This window comes from Thunnus maccoyii, chromosome 12 (genome assembly GCF_910596095.1).
Source record: "Thunnus maccoyii chromosome 12, fThuMac1.1, whole genome shotgun sequence".
NCBI lineage: Eukaryota > Metazoa > Chordata > Actinopteri > Scombriformes > Scombridae > Thunnus > Thunnus maccoyii.
Genome location: NC_056544.1, coordinates 13876305 through 13888547, shown reverse-complemented (window position 1 = coordinate 13888547; position 12243 = coordinate 13876305). Strand labels below are relative to the sequence as shown.

Sequence of the window (12243 nt, the reverse complement as noted above, 5' to 3'; positions counted from 1 at the left end):
ACGTTGAGAACTATCAGTTTATTGGATATATTATGCTGTTTCCCTTAAGTAGAAACCAGTTTTTTCTTCACCTCTGCACAGCTTCACTCTTCCCCTCTCACACACACATGTGCATTGATTCATCTCGCTGCATGCTTCATCTCTTCTCCTCGAAAGGATGGGATGCAGCCCCACCCAGCATTCTTTATACATTGGTTCATTGTTTGTTTAAATCCCACACAGTCACAAAAGCAGGGTGTGTGTCTACGGGGTGAGAGAGAGAGAGAGAGAGACCGAGTTAGAAAAAGAGGGCGATCAGGGTGGGACATGTTTTTGCAACTTATCATCAATCAGACTGCACGGTAGCCAGCGGGATTATTGTTTCCAGTTTGGCCTGGAGTTTGGCAAGTCTGATCTCACCAGGAGAAACACAGACTCATATTAGTATATAAACACAGCCTGGACTGAACTTGGAGAAGGCAGGGAAGGTTCAGTAGAGCAGTGGGGGCACGTGGAGAAAAACGGTGCTGACACAGATGCACACTTTGAAGATATGCATAACATCATATATTATTGTATAGTAGCAAAACTGAGCATTTATTAAATTTTATCATTTAATTATCGTTTAAAATGAAGGTTAAAAAAAAAAAACTGTGAATGACAATGAACAGTGAAAATACATTCTCTTCCCACAAGAGATCTGAAACAATTTGATATTTAATCTAATATCAAAGCAATTACTGTCAGATATGATTTGTTTGTATCACAGGACACTTAAATGTACCAATAGTAAAACAATTAGTAATATTATTAGTATTTTATTAATAGTATTTAATAGTATGTAATATTAATAGTAATTTAATATAATCTACTCTGTATTATTTATCTTTGAATTTTGTCATTTTGTAATTCTAGCCCGCCACAAAACTGATCATTAGCTTGCTGTTATGTTTAAGGCAGCTGCTCAGAAACACACAAAAAATGGGAAGTGCCAACTAAGTAAAAACAAAAATAGATTGTTTCAGAAACATACTTTGGTGATGAGGACAAATACATGCAAAATACTGCACTATTACCACATTCACCAGCCTGACCTGACACGGGGGAAATCAGCTAGTGGCATGGATGAATCATTCTGGAGCTGCTCGTCTCATTGTTTTCATCATTTCTGGCATAAGCAGGAGCGATGACAAATCAGTTTATTCCCTAATCACATTCTCATCAGGTATTTTCTCACGGTGCCATGAAAATGTGATTTGAAGCCTTCTATGGGTCTCCGTAGCACATCCAATTTTTAATTTGCATAATTACCTTTAAATTGTGTCGCTCTAATAAGATAATGTAATTCTAGTTCCAGTTCGGAGACCCTCAATGAAGAGAAAAGAGACGGTTAGCAATAAGAAATGTTGAATATATCATTCAGCTGCAGTGAGAATCTGCTTTTTGGTGATGGTTATGTTAACAGCAGAGACATAAAAAGGCCCACACAGGTGGCGTCTGGATTCCCTTTTCTCTTGGAACAGTTATCGGCTGAGTTCCTGTCAGTGATCGGGAAGATTCTAGGAATCACTGTGTTGTTGAGTGGGAGTGTCTGGCTGCTCTGTTGCCGTGGACACCGTCTCTAGCTGCTCCTCAAGGCCACTGATGTCACAATAACAGTCACAAACATGGTGTGAGGGGCGACGTCTTCCTCTTCCGTCCCTCTGGCTGCATCTCCGTTGCTCTCTCCTCCCTGCATGTCATGACCCACACTACTCACTTCTGCAAGTTCTAAAATTTCCCTGACGCAGCCCAGCTCTCGCCACAGAGTCACTATCACTCTCTCTCTCTCTCTTTCTCTCTCTTCTGGGACCAGATTTTTTTATTCAAAATGGCTGCCGATGTTGGTAGACGGCTTTCACTTTGGATGATTCGGCAGAATGGCAAATGTAGTAAGCAGGAGTTAAAGCCGCATGTTTATTTCTCAAACATAGCCCTCCCACCTTAACACACACACACACACACACACACACACACACACTGCTGCAGTGGTGAATCCAGCGGTCTACGGAAAGGGTCATATGGGGTGAATGCAACGTGATCCTTCATGCCTTTGCAACTAACCCCCCTCTGCATACACACTCCCACTCACCACTCACGTAACACACACACTCTCACCCTCCCCACACTGCATGCCATTGTCACTCTCTGGATGAGTGCTATTAGAGCCTGCTTTCAGCTCCTCTCCTCTCACACACATCCATGACAAACTCACCTCTGTCAGTGTCAGAATTCCTCTGAATGCCAGCTCAGCTTATGTACACATAGTTTGCATACAACCTTGGATAGACTCCCTTGGTACCTTCATTCCCAATGGGTTGATGAGGAGATTTCATTTGCTTATTTCTTATGAAGTGAACGCAATATGTGTTGTTTTTTATCTTTTGTTTTTGTATCTTCTATTTATTTTTTATAAATTGTTTTATGTTTTAGTAACCTACATCATGTGATTGTGGCTCCCCCTGCTGGGATAGACCTGTTGTGCCAGTTGTGGACATCTATAATTAACCTCACCTGTGGCTATTGATTGTGAAATTGCCAATACATGTGCTGAAAAAGGATGTCTTGCCCGAGATGTCCGTGTGGCAATGCTGGCCTAGTCTTTCTTTTGCATACAACCTGGCCAGTCTTGTATGTTAACAGGAGACCTTTACCTCCGCATGGAAAGTTATACACTTGTTGAATGTTGCTTCAATCTATTGATGCAGTACTTAAATTTCCTTTGTAAGTCAAAGTTATTCATGCTTTTAAGCACATTTTTCCATACAGTATAGAAATGTTACATATTCTTTATCTGCTTGCACCATTACTACATTGAAGGTATATAACACACATAGTGAGTCTAATAGTAAAATCAAACATGCCATATTTGTAAGACTGCAATTTTATGTCAAATGTAACATTGTAGATGGTGTTTGTACCATTTTATATATTTTTGTGTATTTCAGTGTTATAGTTTTGGTATCTTTGAAAATCTCTACTTAAAGGGGGCCTATTATTCACATTTCCAGTTCTATATTTTTATTCTGGGACTCCACTAGAATAGCTTTGCATGATTTGCAGATCAAAAGAAACTCCTTATTTATCTTATACTTGCCCTCTATGCTGCCCCTCAGTTCAGCCTCTGTCTGAAACAGGCCATTTTTGTTGTGAAGAGTGGAGCAGAGCAGGTGGACCCAAATGCAGGAGACTGCAGGCAACAGGAACTTGAAGAATAAATCTTTATTCTGGTCTGAGTGCAGGCAGAGCAAAACTGAACAGAACAGAGCAAACGATCCAACAAGACTGAACTGAAAACCAGTGCTTAAATACAAACTGAACTAATGAAGGAATGGAGAATGGGTGACTACACAGAGAACAGGGAAGGAGCTGATTAGTTGGGGAAAACACTGGGAGCAGGGAAGAGCTAACGAGGCTGATACAGGGCAGATGTGGAGGGAAAAGCAGTACAGGAACACAGGAGGAAAAACAGAAAACCAAAAACCCAGAAAACATAATAAGTAGGCTCAAGAAAGCCTTAAATGCCAGCCAAAAATGCCAAATGCAAACAAGAATTCACTGTGTGCTACAGAGCTAAGATAATCTGAGTGACATACTAACCCTTAAAGTCCAAAAAATAGATCTATTCTTTTACCCAAAAAATGAGAGGGGGCAAAAACTCATACATCACCACATAGATTGTGAATTGCTTGAAAAGCACTAAACCTGGCAGCTCAGTGAAACTAACCTGTAACACATTCTCTAAACAATCTGGTCAAAACAAACATCCTCATTCTTAACCAAATGAAGGCAAAAGTATTTCAGATCTCACTTCAGATCTGTATGCTCTTCCAATTGAGCACATGTATTCCAAACAAGGCAGTAAAATGTCAGGACACAGGTTCAATGCAACAAGCAACAGTATCTCATCTGTCCTTCTCCCACTCAGCCCAGTCTAAACAGACAGGGAGAAAAGTCTGAGGGCATCTGGTGGACTGGTGAAGAATGGCAACTGAGGGACATAGAGCCTGTGACACATTTTAGCTCCTGTCTCTTTAAGGCCCCCCTCCTGATGAGACCACTCTATTCAGATTGGCCAGCTTCAGGAAGTCTTAGGAAGGGGCAGACATATCAGAGTCATGTTAAGTTACTGCTGATGAAAACCCAACATTTCTTGCTTTTGCTGCTTCATATTAAAAACCTTTAAATGACTAAATATTGATAGCGGTCGCTATTGCTCAATAAAAACAGTTCTACACAACAAGATATGGAGATATTTGGAGCTATTTGTTCAGCGTATCAGTTAGAAATAATGTAGGGAGGAATAATACAAGCAGAAACAGCCACAGTGAAATGTTTGATGAAGAGCTGCAGGCCAGCATACCTCCAACAGGTACAACTTATTTTACTTTGCCCTGCTGTGTAATGGAAAAACACTCACAGCGTGCCAGCTCGACTCGAGTCATGGCTCGCCATGAATACCCCCAAAACAAAGGAAAAATGCCAAACGGAGCAGTGAACTCGCGTGTTGTGCCTGGAGCAGATGACCTAATCAAGAAATCTATCATGAGTTGACGTCAGCTTTGGAAAAGTATAATAGGTCTCCTCTAAGATAGATAGATACATAGATAGACAGATATATTTTTATTGCTGTCTCCTGCTTTGTTCAGCACAATCTGAAATATTAAAAAAGACATCCAATGACAACTTCATATAGCAACTTCAGACAAGTGGACAAAAAAAAAAAATCTTAAAGAGGCCCCTGCGATTTAAGTATGCTTCTTATGCCTGCACCCCCCATCCCCCTTTCCTCTTGCACCTGTCTGGTGCTCCAGTGTCAGTGAAAGTGAAGGAGGCGGGAGAGGGGAATGAAGTCATGACAGAGTATTGAGATGAATCCCAGGGGGGGGCAGCTCTGTCAGCGAGGGAAAGCACAGGCTGCCACAGTCAGCTCAGCTGTGCCACAGGGCTGAAAGTAAATACATGTCTTTGCTAAACTGTGGACGAATTTGTGTGTGTTTGTCTTACGTCTGCATGATGTGTGTGGCCCACCTGTTATAGGAGCATGACCCCGATGTGCACGCATTGAAATGTATGCATTCTTGTTCGTGTAAGAATGTGCGTGTGTGTCAGACTTTCTTCCTAGACTCCTCCCCTCCAGACTGAAGGTATAATTGGATACTCACAGCAGGCAGCAAAAAGGGATCCCTGTCTTAGATAATTATTTGAAGGCTTTGAAGTGTGACCTCTGGATGACTGCTGATACAATATATAGGGATCATATGAGTGGACAGTATTTATAGCATCAGTCAGACATGTAGCTAAGCTGGACGTCTGGAGAGCAGCGCAACAGTGTCAGTCATGACCTCCTGGGGCAAGCACACATACAAACACACACACACACACGTACACATATCCCTGCAGGGACTGACAGAAATGGCAAGCTGTTAACAATTAGTGCTAGACTCAGCCCAGACCTAATGTGAATCTGAGTGTCTGATATTGAGCTAGGTATAAACAAGGCAGCATGCTTTGATTTGGCCTTCTTACAAAAAACACATCCCCACAATCCAGCATTTTCAAAATCTTTGTTGGCACAAACACATGACAAACATTGAAATGGAAACAAAAAATACAGATCTGCTTGTTTTCTGCCATGTTCACTTGGATTATTTTAATAAGTCCACATGGAGGGATGACATGAACTAATGGAGTACTGCAATAACACAATCTAGTCTGGAAAAACAGTATAGACCTGCTCAAATGATGACTTCGCAAATAAGCTTCATCAACTTAGAGACTTCATGAGCCCTGAAATTTGTACCAGAGATCCTCTCAGAACAACTTTACCTGAGCTGTTTACCAAATTTCCAATGTGAACCCATGCTAACCTGTAGAATATCTCTCATTCTGACTCTGTTGTCACTTCTGCGTACCTCTTTCAGGGCCGTTGTTCCAGGGAGAACTGCAAGTACCTGCACCCTCCTCCGCACCTAAAGACCCAACTGGAGATCAATGGCAGGAACAACCTGATCCAGCAGAAGAACATGGCCATGTTGGCCCAGCAGATGCAGCTCGCCAATGCCATGATGCCTGGCACGCAGCTACCACCTATGGTGAGAGGACACACACGTATGAACACACCACAGCTACTGCCCACGGTGAGACCACATGTAAAAGCTTACACAGATACAGCTCCTTCACTGTCTGCGTGGCTCTTTCAATCTTTTGGTTTGTCTTACCATCAGTCCCTCTCTTTCTCCACACAAAAACCTCACAGTCAGTGGTTTATGCACCCATTTTATCCACAGTAATTTCATTTCGCCATCTTTACTTTGCTCTCCCTGAACCTCCAGCCCATGTTCTCGGTGACCCCAGGCCTGGCCACCAACGCCAGTGCAGCAGCAGCAGCTGCAGCCGCAGCCTTTAATCCGTACCTGAGCCCTGTGTCACCAGGCCTGATGCCCCCAGAGATCCTGCCCAGCACCCCTGTCCTCATGGCCTCCAGCCCCACTGTCAGCCAAGTCCCCAATGCTGCCGCTGCTGCAGCCCAGAAACTGCTGAGAACAGATAGACTTGAGGTAACTAACTGACTGGTTTTCTGAATATTTTGTTTTGGAGTGAGAATGCATTATGTGCTAGAGAATCAACCCACTCCTTCCAAAAAAATCCAGGAAAACTCTAATAAACTCCATTTCATGATGTATTTCTTTCTTGGTGGGAGTGGAGTCACCCAGGATGATAATGAGCCTGTAAACAGGACAAGTGCTGTTAACAAGTGGTTTAACAAGCAGAAGAAAAACACCAGCCTTTATTGTACTTGTCCAAACTGCATTTGAAAGCGCTGAATCATAATATTAATAGCAAGTATTATGCAAAGTAGAAGCTAATTAAAGGAAAATAAAAATTCAACTGTCAGAAGTTTAACTATTGTATTTCGTAAGTTTATGATATGGAGTGCAGAGTTGTTTTGTAATTAATAGTTTACTGCTTTGTAAAGAGTTGTTTACCACTTAATCTGCGTCGTATAGTTGCAGTACAGTTTGAGCTTTCCTACAACATCATTCACAAAGTACTTTTAAGACAAATACCAGATAATGAGCCTGAACTTGCTGAATATTTATTTGAGCGGAGAGATCAGTAATTATTTCCATGGCACTTGTGACGGTAAAGCAACAGCAAAGGAATAAGTGATTGTTAAGGTTTTACATCAAGACAATAATTCTTAATTTTTGCTGCACAGCATTTTTTGTTTGCCTACTTTTTCATTGGAATAATGAAAAATGCTACAAAACAAGAAAGTAAAAGTAAAAAATGCAAGGTACATCATCTAGAAGCATTTTTTTCTCTGTGTGTGTGTGTTTGTTTATCAGGGCGCACACGTTGTAGACTAATTTCCTCTTTCAAATCAGACCACAAAATCAGAAATCTAAGCATAAATTTACCTGTTTGCTTTATTTCATGTATAGAGCACACATATATGTACGTTTAACCATACTCTGCTGACACATGTAGAGCAGAACAGCAGAGCTGATGCCCAAGACATTCATGATACCTCTAATTTAAAAGAAAGTGCTGCCCTCTGGTGTCTCATATATAGACTTCAAAAACTGTCTGAGACTCGCACTTCAACAAACATCACAGCTCTTCTTAAAGAGGAACTTAATCATAAGATTCTGTCTATTGTGTTAAAGTTTTGTAAGCCTAAGGTAAAGTTCTGTAAAGCCATGACTTTCCTCAGTGTAATATCCATTCTAACCCTAACCTTAACTTTATAACGTATCTCGCAGTTCCAGTTAAACAGGAAATAGACCGTATATATATCTGCATAGATCTTGCGCTGATGTAAGAGGAAATTGTAATGAGGCAGGCCCAGAGATGCCTGAAATGTTTTATACAGCAGGAAGAATATGATCCTATGAAGCATTTTTATCTATAATTGGAGTTCAAGTCTCATGCATTTTTAAGCTTAATGGATTTTTGTAACTGTACACCCACTATAATGGCAAAGTAAAGGTTTGATGAGTCATAGATGATATATATTCTGCATAAAGACTCAAATACACAAAGCAGCATATGTTCTATATGGGAGTTTTCTTGTACTGTATTCACATACTATGCTGATTTTGTTGGTAACTCCATATCTTTTTATCATTTCTCTCATCTCACTCTGTTTTTAGGTGTGTCGGGAATATCAGAGAGGAAACTGCTCTCGGGGGGAGAACGACTGTCGCTTTGCCCACCCTGCAGACAGCACCATGATCGACACCAACGACAACACCGTCACCGTGTGCATGGACTACATCAAGGGTCGGTGCTCCCGGGAAAAGTGCAAGTACTTCCACCCGCCGGCACACCTGCAGGCCAAAATTAAGGCTGCACAGCACCAGGTGAACCAGGCCACAGCCGCCGCGGCCATGGTGAGCAATCTAGACAAGCGTAGTCACACTCATTCACACCCACACAACGGACTAGCAAGTCATTTTGAGAACGTTTTTACATCAGGGCTATGATTCTCATACTACTATAAATCAGCCACCCAGTAGGGACTTTGCTCTGTGGGTCATACTCACATACATTTTTTTTGAAAGTATCTCACCTTCCTAGTTGTAGTTTTTTCAGTTCTGCTTTTTGCAAGGTCAGATGTGAAAGGTCTGCATGTTTGTTTTGGGTAAAATCTGCTCAGAACAGGATGATATGAAGAAGGATCAGACAATGGTACATTATGACTGACTGCATTTAGCTTTTTTTTTCTTCCTGATGTGACCAAATGATTGTCTCATTCCTTGTTCATCTCATCCCAGACCACAAGCAGAGAGTCAGTTCCTCTCTTTATCTCTCTCTGATGGCCTGGTCGTGTTTGTGACTCCCATTGTTTTGTGCTTCCTATCTATTACTTCTCTTCCTCTTGACATTATTAAAAAGGGTTCATTGTGCTTTCAGGCCTGTCTCGCAGTAACTGCACCTGTGAATAATAGCACAGCCACACACTGTCTGTTGATTAAAGTGTTTTCTACATGCTTTTATTGACATAGCGAGGCAGAGAGCTTGGGGTGAATCATTGTAATGTGACACTGACTATGATGTGCGCAGTGAAATAGAAACCTGTAAATTGTTGCTTCCATATCATTTTCTGTCCTATACAAATACTGAATTCCACTTGAAGTAATGATTGAATAATTTTCTCATTGCTATATTCATCCATCTTTGTGTGACAATAACTAATGTAGATTGGTAGTTATCATTGATTATTGATGATCATTTAACTGTTGAGCAGTAGAGCTAGTGTCCACACTGTGCATGCCTTAGTCCTGTTATCCCCTTGTATATTGCATTCCAATGATTTGTTTTTTTATTTGTTTTTGTTTTTTCTCACCTATACCCAAACTGCACTGCTGCCCCCATGATGCACCTCTGCTTGCTGGTTTATGTTAATGCGCTTGAACCCCATTGGCCCATTGCCATCATGTGCTCGCTGCCTGCTAATTAAGACTCAGTCGGCTGTCAAATCACTGAAGCGACCCCTCGACGCAACCTTTGACCTGGTACTATGACCTTTCACCTTTTAGCTTGGCATGTGGCTTTGTTGTAGAGCAGTGTTTTTAACCAAAGATACCTAGCTATTTTTGTTGTCTTTGTCTCAGTGCAATGTCTGTTTTTCCTCCTGTTGATCTGTCATTATCGCTCGTGATAAAATGATTGTGGCTTTTTGGGGGGGGAAGAAGGGGGGTTAAGATTGCATCCAACCCCCAAAACGACTTTCAACTTTCACATAGATGTCACCTCAAACACAAATTCAAACGTGGAATTTGTGAGAAGGAGCCACAATCAATTCATCACCTGTAGCTTATTTAACAAAAGTCAGTGAGGGCTAGGGAAGTAGAGCTTTTATAATGGTGGCATGGCTTCAGTCTTATGTCCAAGTCAGTGGTCAGTGTTGTGGAGCAGCTCAAAATCAACTGTGTGCATGTATGTGTCGCTAGTGCATGTCAGATGGATAAGGGTGGGGCTAAGAGGAACAGTCTTTAAAATCATACAGGGGTGATCCCACCATAACAGATGATTACAGTTCAAATGATAGTTCACTCCCATCATCAAATCTTGTCACAGATATTCAGACCTCAAGAATGGCCTCATGTCGAGATAAAATCCACATGTGGTGCGCTTTACGGTGTAAATATTGACACCGGCCAAATTTTTTTTTTTTTTTTTTTCACAACTGACTTTTGTCCCTTGGCCTGAGACCATTTTTGACATTTGTCTGAGAGTGAACCATCACTTAAACATGGCTTACACAGTTTATCATGGAGCTAGCAGTGCAGCCTCCCTTTCTCTGTGCTTCTTACCTGTTCCACCTCTTGTTAGCAGCCTTATTGTTTTAATAGTTAATGCTTGCTTATGTTGCATTTAGTCAGCCCTAGGAGTACAAAGTTAATAATCCAAGTAAGCTTCCTGATAAAATAATGAATACATGAATGCTTGTTAGCCAGTAGCTCCAGTACGCACCATGCTCCTGCTTGTGTAGTACTTGTGTCAGACTGCTGCTTGCTTGCTACTGATGATGATATGATGATATTGTTGTTGTACACACAAGGATGTTGTAATGCTGTTTCTATGATGTCCTCTAACGTTATGTACCTTTTTTTGTTTTCTTTCCCGTTTTTTGCCTCTTTCCAACACACTCTCTCTCTCTCTCTCTCTTTCTCTCTCTCTCTCTTTTCCACGCACCTCTCTCTCTTACTATCTCTTTTTTTTTTTTTTTTTTAATTTTCTTTCTCACTGACCTCCCTCCATCTGGCTGGGCAGGGCATCGCCCCTAGTGTCATGGCTCCCCTGCCAAAGCGGGCAGCCCTGGAGAAAGCCAACGGGGCCTCTGCCATGTTTAACACCGGCATGCTCCAGTATCAACAGGCCCTGGCCAGCATGCAGTTTCAGCAGCAGGCTGCTTTCCTCCCATCAGGTATGGCTCCAAAAGCAAACCACAGCTAGTGCTCTGACCACCCAGAGGATGCCTGGATCAGTCTAACCTGGCTCCCGCTTGGCTTTGGTTGGACAGATTAAAGTTCAGAACATTGTGGACCATCTATCCAACTTAGTTGTTTTTTTTAATTCTTTGGATAGAGGAAGATAGTCAAAAGCTCTAGATTTTATTGAAGGTTTGAATTAAGTGCCATTTCTTATCTCAAAGTGCAGATCTGTGCAGTTTAAAGACTAATGATGCTTCAACAAATTTGTGCATTATGCTTTGTATGGCATTGCATGGCCACTTTTTAGTAAGAATGAGTTAGAACATCTATCCGCCTACTAATTGCCTTAATATTACAAGCATATGCAGGCTGAGTGAGGAAGGGATGGATGTTTGTAAGAGAGAAGATATGTTTTCTAATTTCTTAGATTAAAGTGTCCATGGTGTGGTCACTGAGATAACATAGCTGGGGCTTTGGCTTGAGCTGGGATGAACAGGGCTGGACGGGTTGGTTAACGGTTGGTTATCTTACGCCTCAGTTTGGCAACAAACGGCAGGCTGCAGAATCTGGCTTCTGTACACATTCGCTGTTTTCCTCTCTTCTGTCTAGAGTGTGTATATAATGTTTAATACTTAATAGTCACAATCATAACAACACTATCGCTCTCTTGATGTATTACGCATTCATATGCATTACACTTCAGACAAAAGTTTAGATCCTAGACTCTCATTTGATTAACAGATTGCCTGATGATGAGTTCACACCTTCGCCTTTTTTTCCTATCACTGATGATTGTCCAAGAGATATTAACCTTTTTTTCCCACCTTATCTCTCCCCCTCACTCTAACGAACCTTGTGATGGGCTGTTTTGATTTCTCTTCCCTATCCAATCCACTTCCTGTTGCACTGCATGATGGGCAGGCTCAATATTGTGCATGACACCTGCAGCCAGCGTTGGTAGGTTCCAGCTTTCCTTCTTCAGTTATCTGTAACTTCATGTCTGTGACTCGCACGCCATCAAAATCTAACCAGCACAGCTAAAGCTACTCTGTGAAATTTACTGCACGTGTCAGAAGGAGCTTCTGACACAGCAGCACTTTGTGATTTTTAAATGGGTTTTGGTGACCTGAGAGTCACTGTTTTGGTTGCGTGACGATACTTTTTTGTGATTTGAAGCATAAACAAGAGTCCACGTAAGAAAAGACAAATATTGTGACAATTAAATGTTGTATATTACCTGTGTTCCAGCTGTAGTCATTCATTATATTAGTTTAACTGA

General features: G+C 41.5%; 1 protein-coding gene across 28 annotated transcripts in view; it reads left to right on the top strand.

Moving 5' to 3' along the window:
* LOC121908544 (muscleblind-like protein 1) overlaps positions 1 to 12243 on the top strand; it is a 53528-nt gene that overhangs the window by 35612 nt on the left and 5673 nt on the right. For 11 of the 28 annotated variants that reach the window (XM_042428628.1, XM_042428627.1, XM_042428626.1 and 8 more), the window contains 6 exons: positions 5943 to 6158; positions 6354 to 6578; positions 8178 to 8417; positions 9489 to 9542; positions 10804 to 10957; positions 11886 to 11921. In XM_042428628.1, coding sequence (XP_042284562.1) covers positions 5943 to 6158; positions 6354 to 6578; positions 8178 to 8417; positions 9489 to 9542; positions 10804 to 10957; positions 11886 to 11921 — 925 coding nt within the window. The remainder of the gene's footprint in view (positions 1 to 5942; positions 6159 to 6353; positions 6579 to 8177; positions 8418 to 9488; positions 9543 to 10803; positions 10958 to 11885; positions 11922 to 12243) is intronic. The other 17 variants (XM_042428652.1, XM_042428646.1, XM_042428639.1 and 14 more) reach the window with 7 other exon arrangements.